The sequence below is a fragment of the Tachysurus vachellii genome, chromosome 19 (assembly GCF_030014155.1).
Source record: "Tachysurus vachellii isolate PV-2020 chromosome 19, HZAU_Pvac_v1, whole genome shotgun sequence".
Lineage (NCBI taxonomy): Eukaryota > Metazoa > Chordata > Actinopteri > Siluriformes > Bagridae > Tachysurus > Tachysurus vachellii.
The window spans coordinates 13,789,254-13,812,105 of record NC_083478.1 but is presented as its reverse complement, the minus strand read 5'-3'; the positions used below and the strand labels follow the sequence as shown (position 1 = coordinate 13,812,105).

The window sequence follows — 22,852 nt, the reverse complement described above, 5'->3', positions numbered from 1 at the left end:
AAGAGGCAATGCTACTTGCTTCATCACCTTACAGCCCGAAAAACACAGATGGATGAACTTGATGATCTTGGTCAGGGATGGCTATCATAGGATCACTGAAAACAAGATGGAAATACATCCTGGATGGGACACCATTCCATTACAGGTTACTACACCTGTGCACCTAAATGCAGTTTAGTGTAGCCAATAGACATAGTGGCACATGGGCTGCAGACCCTCACATGGGGATCTCTGGGATCTCTAGGATCTCTGGGATCTCTAGGATCTCTATACATAGGTTCAATTCGGGGTTTGTGAAGGGCGTTACAATGCTGTCTACACAGCAGACATTGGCAGTATTTTCATGTTGGGGAAAGGAGATTCTAAATTTTAAAAAAAGTCGCTTGTCAGATTTTTAGAACAAGCAACCCAAAAAGAAAAAGAAGCCCAAAGTCTACAGATTATAAGAGAAATTGGCAGCTATGCCCGGGACCCTTCAGCTTGAGAACTACACACATCTCCGCCCTAAAATGTACCATTTATCACTAAGGTACAATGTGACGTTTCCTGAAATGATGTCAGGCGACAAAATACAGCGAATACGATTGGCCAATCCGCTGCCAGTGAACCCGCCTCCTTCATTCACTTCCGTCTCTGTGTCAACTGCGTTCAATGTGAATCAGGCGCTGGAACACATCACGTTCAAACCAGCACAGGTAGGAAGTAAACTCTCTGCCTTCACACTTTAGCTTTGTTATTATTGTAACGACTTAAATAAACCATGTCGGTCGGGAGGTATTAATTAGCTTGCTGTTTAGCTTTAGCTCTCCTGTATGGAAGTTAGCTAGCATCCGCAATTTAGCCCTGGTGATGTGAGCATCTGAGTTATTTACTGTATTTACATCTAGCGAGCTAACGAGCTAAAAGTTCATACTGCTGCTTGTTTATAACTACAGTATAGTGACTGTATACTGTGTGTGTGTGTGTGTGTGTGTGTGTGTGTGTGTGTGTGTGTGTGTGTGTGTTTATATGGATCCACTATCCATTTATTGACAAACTCTCTAATGAAACTGTGTGATCTTAATGTCACAGTTTTGGTTAGTGACAGATTAATCACATGCAATATTGAGTTTATAGTTATTTTAGTTTAGTTAATATTGCCTCACATCTCAATTTATTTCATTTGAGGTGTCTAGTGACTCAAGACAGTCATGAAACTGTCCAAGCTCAACATATCATCTTAAATTAAGGCTTGTCATTTTCCCCCCTTTAGCTGTATAACATATTTTCTGAACTGTTTAAACTGACGTTTTAAATGTGTACAATGATATTCTGGCTGTTCATTATAAAAAGTAGAGCAGTCCCACATTGCAATAAGTTTGTGCTATAAAACTGTCTTATACTTTGCTTGTGATGTACCAGATCTCATTATTGAGCTTATCAGCTTATCACCGGGCCCTGGGTTATTGCAGGGTGTCTCATAGGGTGGAGATCCTCGAGCTCGATTTGCTCCACCTGATTGTGTAAACACTCAACTAATAAATAGCAAATACTTTATTATTACTAATTATTTTGTACTATTATGATCATAACTGCCTTCTTAATCTTCCGTTTTTTTAAATAATTTTTGTTTTTGTTTTTCAATGAACTCGTATTGTATTTTACTCCAGAGGACTTTAGATTTTAAGATTCATTCATTCATCTTCAGTAGACACTTTATCTATGTCATGGTCACTGTGGGTCTGGAGCCTATCCCAAGATCATGGGCATGAGGCAGGAATACATCCTGAATGAGACACAAGTCCATTTCAGGGCAACACACACACACACATTCTTTCACAACTAGGTATTTAGTTCAGCAGCATGTTTTTTGGGAGCTAGGTGGAGAAATGAAGAACACTACAGAACTCCCCACAGACATTAACACTAGCTCAGGATCAAACTGGAGACCCAGGATCTGTAATGTGGCAAAGTTACCCGCTGCACTTCCATGCTCTTTAACCACTGGGGTCTTGCACCCAATTGTTCTCAGTGTTGCCTCTTGCTGCTGATAAGTCTTGCACGGGTGACTGCGTGGGTGTGGGTGACTGCGTGGGTGTGGGTGACTGCGTGGGTGTGGGTGACTGCGTGGGTGTGGGTGACTGCGTGGGTGTGGGTGACTGCGTGGGTGTGGGTGACTGCGTGGGTGTGACTGCGCAATGTTCACATCAGTGAGTGTGAGGATCGACAGGTATGCCAGAGTCAAGTTAACTTGATGAATCATGCTGGTGTGTGTATGTGTGTGTGTACAGTACAATTGATTTGAGTGTAAAAGTTGAAGTGTGATTTAAAGGTGTGTGAACTTGGTGCTTTGTAGATGTGTTTCAGATTTTCAGTTGACTTTGTAACAAGAACAGTCCTGACCTTTGTGCTTAACCAACCTGTTTGCATGTGTTTAGTTAATCACACAAGACCATCATTCATGTTTAAAATGACGTGTGTGTGTGTGTGTGTGGATTCCTGTAAAACAAAAGGATTCTTTAATAGACCGCCCTGCTCTCAATAACACTTGTTGTACTACTGTAAGAACTTCTTGCATTTTTAGACCATAACAATCTTCATCTTCAGAGATTTACAAGAAATTCCACAATATTCAAAGGAGCTTGAAGTTTTTCAATATTGCAGATTTGGGCCAAGACGCATCATATGACATCATCACCACTCGCATACAGCCAAAACCCACTTCGAATCACATCTTACAAACACAGCTATCACATAATGGAATGTCACACATTTCTTTAACAGAGGAATTTTCTGCTTCCAATTTCACCAATTTAAGTAGTTTTCAAAAAAAAAACATGGAGGGACTGATAATAGAGGAAAAGATGATTGAGTAGGTGAATACGTAACCAAGCATCTTTTTTTAACTGCATTGAAACTTTACTCCTGTCTCTACACAGATGTACTCTATAGCTGTAATGACCAAAATTATTCCAACCCAGCAGCACACACACTGCCACACAGTTTGGGAGTGAACATGTCTGTGAGTGAACAAACAGCCTGACGTGAACTTCATAAAGGCTAGAAGTGATACTGGGCTCTGTGTGTTTACGTGTGCAAACTTAACGCCCAGTAGAAGCTTTCTCATCCCTGCAGGTTCAAATGATGATGTGACAGACAATACAGCACCTGTACACTGCTGAGGCTTGGTTTATTTAGCCAGGTGTCATTCGACAGGGAGGTTGGACTCGGTTTCCGCTGGAGTTTTTTACTACATCAGTGAACATGTAAAAACTAAAGCATGGATCATTGTCTTATGGATTTCAGCGTTATCTCTTCACAGTTTACAAAGCCCCGAAGTAAAGGATTAAAGAACCAACAAGAACGCAGTGAAACTAAATATACTCATATACACATGCATATATCAATCCCTCAAAGTTTTTATTTTCTTTTTTGTGATTGTTGTGGCCAAAATGCTTGATTATGTTGTGGTTTTCTTCTTCTTCGTCGTCGTCTTCGTCTTCTTTTTTTGGGGACAGATCACTGGAGCTGTGTGAAGTACCTGTCTGCTTCAAATGCTTATCCATCATCCCCGTCCCAAAGAAACCCAAGATAACACAACTACAGACCTGTGGCACTGACGTCTGTTCTCATGAAGTTGTTCTGCTTTATCAGAAACACTTCACTGAACCCTTACTGAGGAAACAGGTCTGTGGATGATGCAATAAATTGGGACTGTATTACATCCTGCAACACCTGGATAAATCAGGGACTTCTGTGAGGATCCTGTTTGTAGACTTCAGTTTGGCATTTAACATTGTCATCACCAGCTTTCTGACAGATAGGCAGCAGCTAGTGAGACTGGGGAAATTCATGACAAACCCACTGCTCTTCTCTCTGTACACCAACGACTGCACCTCTATGACCTATCTGTCAAGCTCCTGAAGTTTGCGGACGACACTACAGTCATCCACCTCTTCAAGGACGCCTACAGACAGGAGCTTAAAGAGCTGGCTGTCTGGTGCAGTCACAACAACTTGGAGCTGGATACGCTCAAAACTGTGGAGATGATAGTGGACTTCATGAGAAACCCCTCTGCACTCCCACCACTCACCATCATGGACAGCACGCACTGTGGCTCCACCATCTCCCAGGACATGAAGTGGGACACTCACATCAACACCACTGTAAATAAGGCCCAACAAAGGATGTACTTTCTTAACCAGTTGAGGAAATTTAACCTGCCACAGGAGCTGCTGAAACAGTTCTACTCAGCCGTCATCGAGTCTGTTCTGTGCACATTAATAACTGTCTGGTTTGGCTCAGCTACAAAATCAGACATCAGAAGACTACAGAGAACGGTTCGGACTGCTGAAAGGATTATTGTTGTTCATCTGCCCTCCAACCATGAACTGTTTATATCCAGAGTGAGGAAAATGGCTCAGAAAATCACTCTGGATCCCTCACATCCAAGTCATCTGCTTTTTGAACGTTTACCATCTGGCCGGTGCTAAAATACCAAATATACCAGCACAACCAGGCACAAGAACAGTCAAACTACCTCGTGAACAGTTAAATGTTCCCCTATTACGCAATAACAATGTGCAATAATCTTATATTTATTTGTTACCACCTCCATCCTAATACATCCCTGCATCTCATTCTGTTCTATTCTATTCTATTCCGTTCTTTTCTATTCTATTCTATCATCTGTAGCACAACTGTATACAATTTATTTATTTTTCCCATTTTGTATTTTGTCTCGTATGTGTAAGCATACTCTCCTTCTGATAACAGTAGCTCCGTCAGCAGATTTCTGTTTGATGTGAAGTTAAGTCACTGCTAAATGATGAGTAGGAACAAGAGCGTTTGCTGTCTTGTTTTCAAGAGCTAAGCGTTCAATCTTCTGATTATCTCTTAAGTGTGGCCACGACCGTAACTAACACCGCAGCTAGCCACGTCTTCCTGTGATGTCAGAACTGCAGGGAAATAAACAACAATACAGACATTTCAGCGTAAACATATTTGATGTCTCCTTTAACATCTCACAGTGGGAATGAGATATAATTGATTGAACGTTCATAATAATAATGTGTCAGGATTCAGTACTGATCTCACTGTAGCCACATAACATAACTGTCGTCTAATAGGGAGCTTTTTTTTTAAATTTTTTTATTATAATTTTTTTCTCAATAGCTCCACAGTACAGGGTGTATAGCATTGTGTGTGTGTGATTTCTTGTAAAGTCATTTCTCTTTGTGTGGGAGTTGGTAAGCATGATCTTTGCCCTTTAAACCTGATACGTAGTTGTGTAGTCACGAAGGCTATGGTGAAATCCGCTAGCTCCGGGTTTTAAAATGCATCCTACATCATCAGACTGTTTTTTGATAGGGGAAGTTTGCCATTGGTTGATGATTATGCGTACACTATCCACTCACCTTGCACTGTACCCCTTCACGTTTCTGTAGATAACTACAGAACTGAAAACTATCAGCCGTTCCTGTTGCATCATGTCATATGGTAACGCAATATTCACATCAAACATCAGAATGAAGAAAATCCTCAAGTACTGAATGGTTGTCGATGCCAGATGAGGTATTTTAATAATTTGTGCTGATGAGGGAATTTCACATACAAAATTCTCCACCTCCACCTCAAGGATTGATGTGTTGTGCTGTGCATGCTGAGATGGTCGTCTTCTCATGGTGGCTTTTTGCACCATTCTGTGGAGTTCAGCAGTTCTGTTCAGTTCAGTTTCTGAAATATTCAAACCAGCCCATCTGAGACCAACAACCATGCCACAGTTACTGAGATCCCACTTTTCTTTCTTCAGACCTGTATCTCTACTCTTGACTTATAGCTGCATGATTTTATGCACTGTGCTGCTTCAGTGTGTTAGGGTTCGGCCCATAATTCTGTGCTATATTTTCCATAAAATGTTGCATAGAGCCTCTGTCATGGCTTTTTAATGTTTATAGAGCCACTGAAGATGAGAGCTCCGGTTAACCTACACCGTCGTCACAGTCAATCAGCGTAGAAATATTAATAGGGTTCAGAGTTCAAACGAGCCTCGCCCAACACACTTCACCCGATCCTGCTGTAGAAAGCTTTATCTCTGGAGATGTGTTCGATATGATGAACTGCACCACACCAACGTGATGATCAGAGTATTATTCAGCACTGTTAAAATATGGCCAGGGAATAATATGATTAAATATCTCTACCATGATTATGAAATATACCATTCAGAAATATTGTAATAAGTTTATGTAATAATAAACTGTGGTGGAACCAGCTGATTTTATGCCAACATTTGTTCTGAACCTTTGCCAGTATTTTTTTAAAAAAATGCATTTAATTTTTGTGGACATTAAAAGTATTATTAAACTCGATTTTGTTACAGTTTTTTCTATGCAATGCACAACTCTGCTGGCAAACCTATATACTGTGATACATATTGTGTAGCATCAAAATGGCTTTCTGTATAACAGTGTACTTTGTATGATCACCCACCTTTAGCTGAAAGATAACACATATTTGTCTAGAAGGCATGACAGACCACAGTTGTGTCAGTCAGCTTTATGGTCGGGTCTTCATCAGCGATCGTTTTGATCATTTCCACTACGGCAGGAAGTAATTAGTTTTGCGTCTGTGGTGAACTCAGAGTTTACGCTGTCCTATAAGTTCGCTCAACTACAAACCATTGAAGAAAGGACATTATTTACATTGACATTATTTACTGTCCAGTGTCATCCACATGACGATGGGTTCCATATCAGATGTGGCAAAGCATCTTAGGGAATTTTTCACTGCCACCGTCACCTCCAGCTTGCTCATTATGGATAGATGTTAGAGATAAATAGTAACTTAATTTTAAACTTTACATACATTTTAGTTTATTTATTTTTATTCTGTTTCAATACTTCTGTAATTCTGCATTAAGACTATGTGAAGTGCTATACAAATAAATTCAATTGAATATTATTATTATTATTATTATTATTATTATTATTATTATTATTATTATTATTATTATTGTAAAAAAAAATACAATTAGTTGCTTATCTAGCAACCTGTGATATTCACCAGAACAAAAATAAAAATCCCATATATATATATATATTCAGAAGTTTACATGCATACTGTACATAGTCATTTTATAAAGCAGAGAAAGGTTTAACCTAAACTGATCCGAATGAACTGATCCGAATCCGAATTTCAACCTAAGCCAAATGAAATTTGCCCTCTGTGTGGAGTGTTTGTCTTTGCAGAAGCCTTTTCTCTGGATTTTGATTACAGGGATCAAGGCCTGCATACTAGTGACTGTGTTCTTTGCTCATGTTAGCTTATCTGTCCATCAGCTGCAGACACACAGGCTGGCATGTACTGGGTGGTGATCGAGTCCAAAGATCAGTCCTCTAGCATGCCTGTTCACAAATACCTGCCCGCTAAAGGGCGGAGACTCCCCATTACCTGAAACTCATTGCTCTGCATGTAATTAATGTGATGCCAGAAGCACAAATTACTGTACAGAAAAGGTGCAAAACTCCTCTATACTCTGAAATCCAAACGATTGTAAGGGGTGTACAGAAGACACCATGGATCATTTTGTTGTGTTATTTCTGTTTGAATTATTGACGTGCTGATGTAGTTGTGTTCCTGCTTTTTTTATTTATTTATTTATTTATTTTTTACCTGTCTACAGCTTGGAACTGGAGCAGGATCCGTTCAGTCAGGAACATCAGTCAAGCATCCAGCGAGGGATCATGTTCTAGTGGCTTGTGCTGGCTGTCCGTCAATACAATGAACAATGAAGATGAGTTCTATGATGCCGTCACAGGTGAGTACAGATCAGATATATATATAATTTGTGTGTGTACATTTTTAAGTGGCTGGAAAAAGCAGTCTGAGAGCATTTGTATTGAAAATTCAGCAGGGTATATATTCAATAATGCTTTAAGCAAAGAAATTTGTCACAATGCATCTTTACAGGAATTCTAACCTACGAGATGAAGGAGAACACTGTGTGTTCTTTACCACAGATCACATGTGCTCTACAGTTTCATTGGTCACTGCACCAATTCACTCCATATTTACATAAAGCTCAAACTTTTCCTGTCACCAAAAGTTGCTGCCACTCGTGTCACTGAAAGTCACCAGCATATACTGCAAATCAGTGATGTCTGGTCGCTTTGTGCTTTGTGTGTAATTACATAACACTCATTGTTCCATTGTGAATAGAGTTTAGATATTAACATAACATATTCCTAAAGTCCTAACAGTACTTTAATGACTGTCCAATTATAATTCTCTTTTTACTCCTTAACGTTTACATTTAACTCAAAAGTGATGACATTTTAACAGTAAGTTTTAGGCCCTGTGATTATGGGCTTCATTGGGCTTCATTGATGAGCTTCCAGTGAGTGTCCGTTAATATCAGATCGTTCAAAACACTTGGCGCAAATGTGTACTGCCAAAAATTCAGTTTTTACTAGGGAGAAAAAGTCCGCTGTTATGGTACACAATGTGAACAATATGGGACTCCTAAACAAAACACTTTTACTAAAATGGTTCGGAAATATTTACATTTTTCAGCATTTTCCATCTTACTCCTCACCCCCGCCATAAGTGATTCATATACGTCATTCTAATTCTGGATATTTTTCTGGCAAATTGTAAGTACTAGACAGCATGTGTAATATGTGTTTAGGTGCATTCATAAGTAATTCAGTACAGCGTGTGTGCTGTCACACCCGCACATGTAGCATGAAACAGTGACGAGCCAGATGGAGCTAAGAATAGAGCAGATTAGCGATTGGTCAAAGGCAGTTGAACAGACTTTCTGATTAATATCTCAGGCTGAACATAGCGGGAGTCTGGTGTTGTGACTAGGGTTGCAAAATTCCGGGAATTTTCAAGACTGGAAACTTTCCATGGGAATTAACGGGAATATATGGAAATAAACTGGGAATTTTAAACAAATGCAGAGTTGCCTATAACAAGGAGCTTAAATGTAGTTAAAAAAAAATGTTGCAGCATAATTGTGTTTAAAACAACAAGATTTAATGCAATTTAAGTTGATTTTGTACCCTGCATTCCTCGTTCACTTGCACACAGCACACTGCTTACTTTAGGGCCAATGAGGCCACACACCCCCTGCATGTACTTGCGTTCTTCAATAACATGCACAGTAACACTTTATTTTAGGGTAATTTAACTAGTTGCTTATTAGCATGAATATTAATAGAATATTGGCTATTTATTAGTACTTATTAAGCACATATTAATGCCTTATTCTGCATTACCTTATTCTATGGTACCCAATACCTAACCTTAATAACTACCTTACTAACTCTTAATAAGCAGTAAATTAGGAGTGTTACCACATGCACAGATAATTTGATGACCCCCCCTCACACACTCACTCCCCCCTGAAATAAAATAAAATCCTCCATATATCACTTAAGGGGGGATTCACCTCCATTTTTCAGGCCTTGACTACCACAGAAGCAGAGACCTAATAAGCTTGAGGAAAAATGCTTCATTTTACATTTTGATTGGGACTTTTTTGGAAGGGCAAGGTGTGGGGGATGCTCTCATTTTACAACAATCATAGGGAAATATGTTTATTACAATTATTAAGTTTATTATGTTTATTGCAAAGCTCTACTTACAATTAAATCAGTCAAGAGGTCATTTTTAAAATTTGTATTAACCTTGCATGAACATCTGCTTATGACCAACAAAATGTTTATTTATGGTTGTAAATGATATTTTATATACATATCCCTATATTTCCAAATAATTCCCATAAATTCCTGTAAATTCCCATAAATTTCCATCAATTCCGTTAAAGTTTCCAATTTGGAATATTCCCAAAATTCCCCAGTTTAAGTTCCCGTGGAAAGTTTCTGGAAATTTACCGGAAATTTACCGGAAACTTTCCGCCCCTTTGCAACCCTAGTTGTGACCAACAAAGTTTCTGATTATCTTGAATCGTGTTTTTTTTTTTTTTTATTTAAAAAATTCTCCAATTTAATGGTGTTTAAAAACCAGTTGAATGTTTCAGATTTTGTTTTTATTTACCCACATTAATGTTGCTTCCCTGTGATCCAAGTAAAATCTGTCTTCTATTTAGTGCAAATTTCAAACGGCTTTTGGTTTGTATTCTTGATTAGATATGATGTAACAGAGCTGAATGCCCTACCTACAGCCTTCACAAATAGTGTAGAAAGACATTTGAGATTCAGCTACCGATGTACCGCTAAAGGTCAGAGTATTTTCATGCTTGTTTGTGTATGTGTGATTCTATTAACTGGATCTTGAGCTCATTGCTTCACTTGAGAGATGGAACACAATAACATCAAATGAGACAATGCCTGGTTTCAGTGCAGAATGGTTTGTTTGGATTTTGAGTAAAATGTGCTAGTTGATGTGACATTCTTATTCTGGGGATCTTCCTGGAACTTGTTTGCCAGAAAAGCAGCAGGACTTACAACATCCTGTAAGATTAATTACATACATCCACAGGGCATTTAGTAGCCAATTGTGTCTGCTTTTAAACACCACTGTTTTACATTTCTCAGAACTTCTCTTTAGCACTCCTTTTGAATGTTGCTCCCTCTAAATAAGATCCATCAGGCTGTTTGTTTGCGTTTGACAGGCCAGTGGAGGACAATAGCGAGGCACCTGGATATCATCTTACCCTTCCTCTTTGCCCACGCTTTTAATAATGTAGCAGTGTTGACCAGACTGGCTGACAGCTTCTGTCACTACTGTGCACACTGAAAAAAAAAATGGATGAATCAATAAAAGGGAGAATCAGACCGTAAAAGCCATATAAAGTTTCTAAAGTCTTTGTTCCAGTCAGGTTGTACTTGATGAAAAAAGTTCGACACAACCCAGCGAATAATCCTCCATATCAAGTCACCACATTTGCTCCTTTACACAGGACTTAGGTGTTTATGGAAATCGCTTTAGACTGGAGTTTTTGAGGCTAGGTCTTGATTGCTGAGTTATGTTAGTCACTAGCAAATGCCAATTAGGGCATTATTCCTTTGGTTGTGGGTGTGTGTGTGTGGGTGGTAGTGGGGGGTTTGAAGTTAAGAGTTCCTAATTTTCTAAAGGCGTTTGTCATTATCAGGGGTCCTTCACTGGGAGCCTCTGATGGATGTGAGTGAGCTGTAGTGCTGCTGCGATCCATTCAGCTGTAATTAGTATTTTGGTTTTAGTCCAGACTCTCAAGCTGTGCCTCTAGAAAGTGTGTGAGGCGAATGTAGGAGTACCATTAACAGTCTCTCCAGGATTTGTCATGATTCATAGGAGCTTGAAATGTTTTTTAATTGCAGCACGTGTTGGGCTGAGACGTGTTGTGTGACGTCATCACAACACGCATTTGGTTAAAGCCAAACCTCTTTAATTCATGTGTGTTAAACATGAGTACGGCTGTCATAGAAAGTAAGAAATTAGACAATTGTCTCCACTGATAGAAGTTTATCAGATGAATCCTGTGTTAGCAATTTTGCCAAGTATTTTCCCCCAAAGTGTCTGTGTGTGTGTGTGTGTGTGTGTGTGTGTTACAGAAAGTAAGTGAACTTGAGCACATGCATGCATTAATTTTGTACAAGACATTATACAACTTTTCCAGTATGCCTGGAAAAAAAATCATTATAAGTCTTTGTGTGACAGGCTTGGATTCAGACGAGTCATGTGAGGGCACTTCAGAAGCCAGCTTTAAAGATGCCGTAGTGGATGCTGGTGCGGAGAAACACAATGTCCCTGTACAAGAGAATGGAATCAAGAAACGCAGGTAGAGCCAGATTCCTTTCCTGGATTCACCCCAGTCCTGTGAGCCTGTCTATTCTAAAGATGTGCTAAAAAAATATGCAGACTAAGCTAACACTTTTACCCAAAGTGGCAGATTATGGGTGCTTAACATGGGTGTGACTTTACCCCCTCAGGACAACCCTTCCTGCCCCCATGTTCTCCAGAAATAACTTCAGCATATGGAGCATCCTGAAGAAATGTATAGGACTGGTGAGGCCATCAGATGCAATGACTAGTGACTTCAGTGGATTCCTCTCGGTTGTTGCGGTTCTTAACGACTGAGTTGTGTTGCTGTTGCAGGAGCTGTCTAAGATCACCATGCCCATTGTGTTTAATGAGCCACTAAGCTTTCTGCAGAGAATCAGTGAGTACATGGAGCACACGTACCTCATCTCCAAAGCCTGTGCAGAGTCTGACTCCACTGAGAGAATGCAGGTGAACACAAGCGTACACAGAAACATTGTAGAAGTGCAGATGTCTCTAAAAGTTTTCAGTTTATTCGTAACTTAAATATATATTGTCAGTTTAAATATAAAAGGTCTAATTACACAGACCAATATATCTAAATCATAAAGGTTCAATTTGTAGCTTGTCTTTTAAAGCTCCTACGTAGAAAAGTTAAATCATGGCTTTGTTGGATTCTGTATTTTTCTGTTTTCCTATCAATCATTCTTCCCTTCGTTCCCCCAGGCTGTAGCTGCCTTTGCTGTGTCCGCTGTGGCCTCTCAGTGGGACAGGACCGGAAAGCCGTTTAACCCTCTATTAGGGGAAACCTATGAACTTTTACGGTAAACGATGAAAATATCCACCAGCAAACTTTAAAGACTGAACAGAAATACCTGTTTTCAGAAACAGACAGTATTCTTTGTCATTAGACTTGATGGCTTGTGCTTCAAGTTTCTTCAGTTAGCTGTTAGCTGTAATTATGCATGTCTTGTAAATACATCTTGTTTTTTTGTTTATGACTGGTGTAGAAATGACTTTGTTGGTAAAAGTAAAATGTGTGTTGGTCATTTCATCAGGTTTGTTCACACTAGTGACAGATTAGAGACTTGATAACCTTAGGGCCGTTTTACACCTGGTCACTTCATGTGTTTTCTCTGATCCGATAGCTATCTGATTTGTTAAAACTGTTCCATTTACATTAGGCCACATAAATGTCTTGGCGAATCGGATATCAATCCGATCTTTCTACTCCCGCCCAATATGCAAATATATTTTACCTCATTTCCGGGTTAATTGAAATGGAACAGGCGTTGGTGTATGCGGTCTTCAGAATGCAATCAAAAAGAAGACAAAAAACTTGTTACGACGGTTATGCTACAAAAACAGCATTTACTGTTTGCTGCATTTTCGCTGGCGGCAGCAGTGCATTTTAAGTCCCAACGAGATACCTGGGTGAAAGATCACTTGCGAGTGACGTACTTCCGTTTGGGAGGAGTATAGCACTGACGTATGTGGCTTGAACAACCACATTCATTTACACCTGTCCAGTTTCATCTGAAATGTGTCCCAGACCACCTCCTGAAGTGGTTTGAACAATCGGCTTTATCTCGAAAACGTTTGAGAGGGCATTTAGACCTGGTCTTTTTACCATTGGATAGATATCTGATCACAGAAAACGCAGTGACCAGGTGTAAAAAGCCCCTAAGTTACACTACACCTAACCTTCACAGCCATATATTCATGTTTTGAACCTCCTTTTTTAAATGTAGTCTTACTTTAGCTATTTAAATACCACTAGATTTTGGAGAGTATCTATGGGGATAAGAACATTAGTGATGCCATGCACTGATGTCTTGTGAGGAGGTCTGGAGTGCAGCCAGTGTTTCAGTTCATCCCAGAGGTGTTCACTTGGCTTGAGGTCAGGGCTCGTGCAGGTCACTCGAGTTCTTACTCTTACTCCTACCATGGCAAATGATGGCTTTATGGACCTGGCCTTGTGTACAGGGACATTGTTATGCTAACAGTGATAAAGGGAAATAGTAATGCCACAGCATACTAAGACATCCTGTACAATTCTGTGCTTACTGTATTGTGGTAACAGATTAGGGAAGGCCCATATATGGATGTGATGATCAGGTGTCAAGAAACTTTTGGCCATATAGCGCTTCTTTTCTTTTTATTAACTTTGTTAGAACTTTATAATGCAAAGGTCATGACATTAATTGGCTGACAGATCAGATCCAAGCAGAAAATCTGACTCGGGCATAAGGCTTTGATTGTAAAAGTGGCTCTGCTTTATTCTGTGCTTAATGTGTTAACTGAAGATTACAGATCATTTTGATGGTTGCACTAATGATTTGACGGTTGCACTAAATACCCATAAACGTTTTATTGGTGCAATATATTTTCCTTCCTTTTCTTCATCAGCTGTGTGATTCTGTTCTGCTCTCTCTGTCGGTTAGAGAGGATCAGGGCTTCAGGTTGATCTCTGAACAGGTTAGTCATCACCCACCAATCAGTGCATTCCATGCTGAGGGCCTAGCAGGCGACTTCCTGTTCCATGGTTCTATATACCCAAAGCTCAAGTTCTGGGGCAAGAGTGTGGAAGCAGAACCAAAAGGAACCATCACGTTAGAGCTCCTCAAGTGAGTCACACCTTGTATGTGTGCTTAGATTAATGTCTGTAAATAGTGGATTTAACCCTGAATTACTGTCCTACCAAGGCCAGTCTCTCTCTCTCTCTCTCTCTCTCTCTCTCTCTCTCTCTCTCTCTCTCTCTCTCTCTCTCTCTCTCTCTCTCTCTCTCTCTCTCTCTCTCTCTCTCTCTCTCTCTCTCTCTCTCTCTCTCTGTGTGTGTCTCTCTCTCTGTGTCTCTCTCTCTCTGTGTGTGTGTGTCTCTCTCTCTCTCTCTCACCCTCTCTGCCTGCCTGCCTGTCAGTGTATATTTGCTTTCTTGACTGTGGCTTTTCCTTGATGAAGGTTTTTATTTCAAACAAGGGTTTTCTGTAGTTACTGGGTAACTGGTTGGTCACATGCTCTCTCTCTCCCTGTGTGTGTGTGTGTGTGTGTGTGTGTGTGTTCCTTGCAGACACAAAGAGGCATACACATGGACAAACCCTTTTTGCTGTGTACACAATGTCATTGTGGGCAAACTGTGGATTGAGCAATACGGCACTGTAGAAATACTGAATCACAGGTACACAACTGATTTATTTACATTATTAAAAATGACAGGATACGATAACATGAATTAATGACTTACTTCCACTTTTGCTGAAGGACAAATCTAAAATATAGCCTTGTCCTGTCACAGTTGTCACAATATTTGGAGACAAACATGTTGAAAAATAAGTGCTCTAGTTTGATGAGACCAAAACGTCATTCTGAGAGTGAGGTGGAGGTTCACAACTCTCAATTATACAACCAAAAATACAGAAGAGTGCATCATAACCCACAACGTGTGTGAGATCTGCAAATGGACAATTTGTTCTCCATCCATTCAGACCAAGCTTGAGAATCTTTGCTCCGAAGAATGGGCAGAATATCAGAATCTAGACATAGCGGCTGAATCTCAGCCCGAAACAGTATCTTTTTTTTTTTTTTTTTTAACTGTTTGGTGTAAATGTGTGTAATCTCTTGTTTGCTCTGGCTGGTTTAAATGACAGTACTGGAGATAAGTGTGTGCTGAACTTCAAACCCTGTGGGATGTTTGGTAAAGAGCTGCACAGAGTGGAGGGATACATCCAGGATAAAAGGTGAGACCTCCTGTCTTTTCATTATTGAACACTGCTTTGTTGAGATGAGATGCCATTATCACCCCAAAGCTTTCCAATAATGTTTTATTCCTGTTCTACCTCAGCAATTAGCTAGCACTAACATTTAATTAATTACCTTAATTGGATGCCATACTTTTATTTGTACTTTTTTACTTAAAAATTGTGGAATATCTGCAAAACAAGTTAATTTTTGTCATCACTTACATTATACAGTTCCTTTTGCACCCCCCACTATATGTATGTATATATATATATATATATATATATATATATATATAATGTATATTTGTAGTGCATTATGTATGTACATTTAATAAAATATGATCACATTGAGGATTTGTTGCTGGTGTCTGTCTCATTGGATGTTTTTCTCTCATATCTGTCTTTGTGCTGCAGTAAGAGGAAGCGCTGTGTGATCTATGGGAAATGGACAGAATGCATATGGAGCGTAGACCCACAGGCATACGATTCTCATCGCAGGAACGATAAAAAAGGAGCAACAGACACCAAGAAACAGAAATCGGTGAGAAATCAGTAAAAGACTTTAAATGATCCTTTTGCTTGGTCTTGAACTAAACACGATGTTCGTCTGTGTAGATTTTAACAGTTGCTTTCCCTGATTTGACCGACACATCAGTAATGCAGGTCATGCAGTTAAATGCCAGACAAATACCTTAACTGTGCAGCTGAAGATTACAGCCAGTGTTGGTGAGCCTGTGCTCGCTGTAGCCTCAGATACTGGTTCATGGCTGACATGAGTGGAACCTGATTTAGTTTTCTGCTGCTGTTGTGAATCTACCTTAAGGCAATGTGGTGTTCATTCTGAGATGTGTTTCTGCTCACCACACATGAGCAGTGTTCAGTGGTTATTTGAGTTTCTGCAATCTTTCTGTCCGGCCTTTCTTCAGTCAGCCGTTTCAATCACTGACAGAGTGGAAGCTCATTGTATATGCGTTCAAATTCCTTATTACACTAAACCAAACCCCATTAGCTCTATGTTCTTATGATTTTCTTGCATCGTGATTTAGTCTTATTTCTTATAACTTATTCTTTCAGTCGAACACATTTTTTTTCTTTCCTTTATCTGTTGCTTTTGTTTAATTATTTCACTCTGATTTACACCAGATTGACAAACAGGGATTGGAAATTTTGCACAATTCTTTTTAAGTTCAGATTTGAATGGAAGCTAATTAGATGAATAAGGGCCATACAATTCTTAAGAACACACCCTCATGCCAAAGAACATGGTAAACAAATAATCTGTTCATAATGACACTGGACTACACCTGCTTAAAATATGTTGTAACCTGCTTGGCCACCTGTTTAATATCAAGCAACCAAAACATGGTCATAATGTTATTTAAAAAATAATGCAAAATAGGAAATCACGCTCCCTTTAAAGGTGGGGTGTACGATGTTTGAAAGCCAATGTTGACATTTCAAATCACCAAAACAAACTAACCCAAATGGGTGTCACCCCTGTATTGATAGCTCCGCCCACACATACATACGCAACCCATATCATACGCAATCTTTATCATAGCTGAAGGGAAGAACTGTACTGTCACCAAATTCAGCTCACACATCACTGATATCCTGATAGTTATACTACAACACTTATTTGGGGGAAATGTCTTTTGTATAATTTTTATGAATTTCTTAATATGAAAATAATCCCCCCAAAAGTAAAACACATTTCCCCCAAATAAGTGTTGTAGTATAACTATCAGGACATCAGTGAAGTGTGAGCTGAATTTGTTGACAGTACAGTGTATTACAGTGAAGTTGTTGAATTTCATTTCCACAATAATCAAGTGAATATGCGGTCAACTTTACTTAAGTTCCTCGGCATCCCATCCTTCAGTTCTCTCCAGCGCTGGAAAGCTGATCCTATATTAACACGGTCCTGCTTCTTGCCTTATCGTAAGCCTTTTTCGCTTTTCATTTTTATCCGCCATGTCAATCTTTCAATGGCTTTCTGCTAATGTCACACATGCGTACTGAACACTTTCTCCGCTGCATATTGACAAGTCACGCCCCTTTCTGCTCATTGGCTACACGTTTGTTTTGTTTGTCGGCCCGACTCAGCTTTCTGAAGCATTTCTTAAACATTATACACCCCTCCTTTAAGGCAGGAAAGTGTGACTGGTTTTTAGCTTTTGGTTTGAGGCTGTTTGGCCTGATAGGACGCTTAATTATGGTTTTGTGTCATCTGAGTCTAATGTGGTGAGTTATACGACACTGAGAATCTAAAAGTGGTACTTGTGTTATGATCCATTCAAACGTTTACTGGCTGAAACAATTGCAGTTAAATTTGTTCATTAGAGAAAAGTAAGATGACAAGGATGTGTGTGTGTGTGTGTGTGTGTGTGTGTGCAAACATGCAGGAAGAAGCAGATGTTGCAGAAAATGATGAAGCAGATGACATGCCGGAGATACAGGAGACTGTAGCTGTGATCCCTGGTAGCACTCTACTCTGGAGAGTGTGTCCTAGACCATCTCACTCAGCAGAGGTATACACACACACACACACACACACACACACACACACACACACACACACACACACCATATGAATCTATTACTCATTTTAACTCATCACACTGGTGCCCATTCCCCCTCGTGTCTCTCGGCAGATGTATAACTTTACTAACTTTGCTATCACACTGAATGAATTGGAGTCAGGAATGGAGAGCATTTTACCCCAGACAGACTGCCGGCTACGACCTGATATACGAGCCATGGAGAATGGAGACATGGGTAATGAAGGTTTTTTAAAACAAAATCTTAATGATGTTAATGTAGTCGATTAACAGCTTTCTTCTGCTATTCTGAAACTTAAAAAATACTTGAAAAGGACATTGTGTGTGTGTGTGTGTGTGTGTGTGTGTGTGTGTGTGTGTGTGTGTGTGTGTGTAGATGAAGCCAGCAGGGAGAAGGAGAGGCTGGAGGAGAAGCAGAGAGCAGCTCGTAAAGAAAGGGCAAAGGAAAATGAGGAATGGTGTACTAGGTAAACAATTTGCATGAAGAAGTTTTATTATATAGGTCTGCATTTAACGTAGAACGTTGTCCATGTTGTAATGTTGTCCAAAACATCCAGGACAGGGAAACACTTTGCTACTCTGTTAAGATACTGAAATAAATCTCTGTTTGTCATTCATGATCAAAATAATTGCCCGATAGACCTATTTATAATTTTATTTATTAACTTTTTAACTTAATATTGGATCATACACAACTTGCTATGTGAGACTAATCTTAATAATGAAGTATCTGCGCTTGTACTTAAGTAACACACACACACAGCAGCAGGCCATTTAAAGATGAAGGAGCATCAAATCAATTTTGCAGAAATGCAAGACTTAACTTGTGGGTAAAATATCTGAATTACACCATTAACATTACACGTTTTTATTGATCCGTTTTATAAACTAATTTCCTTGAATTTAGAAGCTCTGTATTTGGTTTCCTGGAACATTTCTTATCGAGCAACAACAAATTGCATGAAATAAACCTGATTATAAAAAGATCCTCTCTCATCCAGCATCTCCAACAAGTTGTGTTCAATAGGTGCAGCGGAGGTCATTCAAAACTATCACATGATTTTCTACTGACTTGAGAACCTCCTCCATAATGCCCTTCATGTCAGATGCCTTTGACCATCAAACATCTTACTGTATTACTGGGTGGGATGTGGACGCTTAGTGGTTAAGGTGTTTGTCTGAGACAGAAGGTTGTGAATTTGAAACCGACATCCACCAAGCTGCCACTGCCGGGCCCCTGAGCAAGGCCCTTAAGCCTCAGTTGTATAAAAATGAGGTAAAATGTAAATCGCAGTGGATAAGCTTGTCTGCCAAATGGCGTAAATGTTAATGTATTGCAAAGCCTTTGACATCATCAGACGGTGGTACTCACCATGAACTAGTCTTGTACATGACAAATCAAATTGATCTCATCGGGATCGCAGTACAGTTACTTTAAGCAATATCATACAAGATCTGGTCTTTTGACTCTATCTACAAATGTATCCCTGTTTTTTGTGAACCATTCTCTTCTGGTATGAACTCAGATGCACCTTGTGCCATTCTGTTGAGGCACTTGATATGGAACAGTACTTTAGCTTCTGTAAGGTGCTGTAACATGGAACATCTCTGCAGTCTATTGAAAGCAGTTCAAGTCCTATCCTTCCTGCAGTCCTGTTTTTGAGAAACATGGCACTGGAGTTTCCAGTCATTTTAAACGCTACTTGTATACTAGAACTTTTATTCATACGTTGTAATATTTCTAGAATAACGCATTAATAACCTAAACTGCATGTATCTCCTCTTTAGTGCATTTAGATAGTAGGTCTGTAAATTAGCCGTAATCATTTAATATGTACAAGTAGATAACAAAACAACATTGATAGTGTAGTGAGGATGAGACAGAGAGATGAACCTTAAACAAAAACCGGTCGAACCGAGAAGCTTTTATAGCCATTTTGACGTTTTTTCCAGGACGCTGGGACTACATAAGACAAAACACAGACTTAAGAGCTAGAATGTAAATGTGTGTGCATGACAAAAGACAGGATAAGAGACAGTGCAAACAGACAGACAACAAAACACACTCCAAAGCAGATACATAAAACAAAATGGCATGTAAATAGTATAGTCTGTGTGGTTTTTGGTGCAGATCAGGATGCTTTGTACTGTAAACACATGTAGATGTGTGAAAGCAGCAGTTTATAGCTGCATTAGAATGTGATGTGAATCTGATGAACAGTTTCCTGAGTAACACTTGTTGAAGATATCAGGCTAAACTGGGAAGATCCTTTAGATATTTGATTTGGGAGCTGTTGCAACATTTTGGGGTTCACAAATGGATTTTCACCTGGAGGGACCCTCTTTCACATGGAAACTTGTGGTGCTAGCACTTTGTCCACTGGGAGGAATTGGTTTGCTATCAACCTTCAAGATTTAGTCAAGATCTTATTGTCACATAAATAAATATGAGTAGAAGTAAGAATAATATGAAAATAAACGAATTTGGACAGTACAGAACGTGCATCCGTACAGATGGACATCTCTGAAACTACAGACAAATTAGATACAAAGTTTTCTTAACTCTTTTTAAAAAAAGTGTTTTTATTTCTGCTTCCTTCTCTTGCAGATGGTTTGAGCTGGGAACAAACCCACACACAGGATCACAGGACTGGCTCTACACTGGAGGTTACTTCGATAGGAACTATACAGACTGTCCTGATATTTACTAACGAGGGACCAGCACTCACTCCTCTTCCTTCCTTTTCCCACCACCACATGCATCCAGCATCACATCATATCCGACATTTTCTGCTGATGCAGCAGCATTAGCTGGTTTTCCTTCATTCAACCAAATATATTCATCACACTGCTTACTCTATTTACTGAAACGTAACTTGGTGTGTTTTGAAATCAGGGATTTGAGCACTCATTCAGAGTTAAGCCTTTCTGATGGGTGAAAGGGGACGATGTGATCACACAACTTGGAGGGTTTTTTTTTTTGTTGTGTTTTTTTTTTTTTTTCCCCCCGGTAAGGGGTTTTCCTGTGAAAGCACTGATGATGATCATATAGAACATAAGGAAAGTGAAGAAGAAGAAAAGAAGAGCGACTAATGATCAGAGAATTGCCTTATTTTCTGCCTTAGAACTCTCATAAATACTCCCATTACATCTGTGTGTCATGCTTCATTACTGTTTATTGCTCCATGACCAAACCTACAGCTCGATATGTATACTAATCACATACCGTCATACAGATCTGATTTTCTAATGGTCGTAGTCTATACTCAAATGTGTGTAAAATACCAGAGGACACATTTTTGACATTTGAGAGCACTGATATGCTACAAACTTATTTGACCAACTCACCACTGTTAAATAGAGTGAAGTGAAATGAATCATCATAAAAACAAACTATAATAATAATAATGAACTGCTCAATTTGTGTTCATATACTATTTCAGTTTATGTGAAGGCCAACATTCCTCCCGTGAATGTACAATATAATGTGATGGTTTTTAGTTCTAATGTTAGAAGATTTTTCTAGAGAAGTTATTCACATTAAAGTTCACATTTTAAAAGCTGCAACTATAAAAATGGATTTTTAATGATTCCTGAGAAATTGTTATCTGAGTATCATGTGACGTGACCATTTGTGCTGTGATGCTCTGACAAGATTAGAATTGAAAAATTATTGAATAATAAGCATGCATTCAGCTTCAACGCTGAATGCTTAATAGCATTAATGTTGTGTGTTTTTTTTTAAGCATGTAGCATTTTCTTGGATTTGGTTTTTTCCCCTTCTATAATATGGCATATTTCTCACGGTTGCACGTATCCCATTTGTCCTGTTCTGTACATAGGTTTAAGCACATCTTGTTTCAGTTTCATGCCTCGTGTCATCATTATTCTTAAAACTTGAGGAAACTCGCACCTCTTGTAAGAGCAGTCACAATCTATGCAACTCATCACAAACCCCTGCATATTTTCTTGTATTTAGTCTGAAGCTAAATAAATAGTCCATAGTTTAGTCTTACTGGTGACAAATGTTTATAGACAGTTTATAGGATTGTAAAAATCACAGCAATTTATTCTCAGCTATTTTTCCTCTTTTCTTCAGTGGCCACGGTAAAATCGTATTCCCTTTTCCCTTTATCATTGAAGCTCTAGTTATGATCCGTGCACTAGTTGTCCTGCACAGTGATGCTAGAATTTCATGTGTTTTTATTTAAACTACCAAACTTTATTTTCCTCCTTCAGTGCCTGAGTTTGTATCACTGATACTTGACATTTTTTTTTATTGTTTCTTAATCATTGTCATGGGTGTTTTAAGATTTCTTCACAAGTATGCTTGCTTTGTCATTTTGTTTTGTCTTGTTTGCTTAACCAAATTTCACACTTCCTTTGTGATTAACACTCAAATGTCAGTGAGAATGTTGGCAGATTTTCACACGCTGTATGATGTACACATGCACAGTGCATTACACTACTTGATTGCCTCCATTAAATAAGTTGCTCCTCCATTAAGTGTACATTTGACTATATGAAAACTAGCAATATAAAACGTATACAGAGTTTGGCTTTGTGTGGATTCATTTTGTAAGTTCAGTGTTTTTGCTAGTGCACTTCACTGTACGTCATATTTCTGTGTATAAAGGTTTGCACATTCATGGTAATCACAAACATCACATTATTTTGTGCAATGATTTATTTTTATAGTATTTAAATACTTTATTGGTGAGAAATTATTAAAACACTTTATTTTACATTAGGATTAATTATTTTTATTTAATTTCCATTTTGAAAAAAAATTAAAGATTCGGT

The 22,852-nt window shown here is 38.9% G+C and overlaps 1 protein-coding gene across 1 annotated transcript; it reads left to right on the top strand.

Moving 5' to 3' along the window:
• Positions 1–639: 639 nt before the first annotated feature.
• osbpl2b (oxysterol binding protein-like 2b) lies at positions 640–22,605 on the top strand. Its single transcript, XM_060893446.1, has 14 exons — positions 640–695; positions 7,664–7,798; positions 11,647–11,767; positions 11,919–11,994; positions 12,085–12,219; positions 12,475–12,572; positions 14,193–14,375; positions 14,819–14,926; positions 15,396–15,485; positions 15,903–16,029; positions 17,894–18,019; positions 18,143–18,266; positions 18,426–18,516; positions 20,658–22,605. Exons 2-14 carry the CDS (start codon positions 7,762–7,764, stop codon positions 20,758–20,760), a joined length of 1,419 nt encoding a protein of 472 aa, XP_060749429.1. The 5' UTR covers positions 640–695; positions 7,664–7,761; the 3' UTR covers positions 20,761–22,605.
• Positions 22,606–22,852: the final 247 nt, after the last annotated feature.

What these genes read in the sequence shown, in the direction of transcription:
- osbpl2b (XM_060893446.1), top strand. Translation starts at nt 7,762, where the DNA reads ATGAACAATGAAGATGAGTTCTATGATGCCGTCACAG. An exon ending in AATGGAATCAAGAAACGCAG is followed by an intron (nt 11,768 to 11,918) that starts GTAGAGCCAGAT and finishes TTACCCCCTCAG; the next exon opens with GACAACCCTTCCTGCCCCCA. An exon ending in GAAACCTATGAACTTTTACG is followed by an intron (nt 12,573 to 14,192) that starts GTAAACGATGAA and finishes TCTGTCGGTTAG; the next exon opens with AGAGGATCAGGGCTTCAGGT.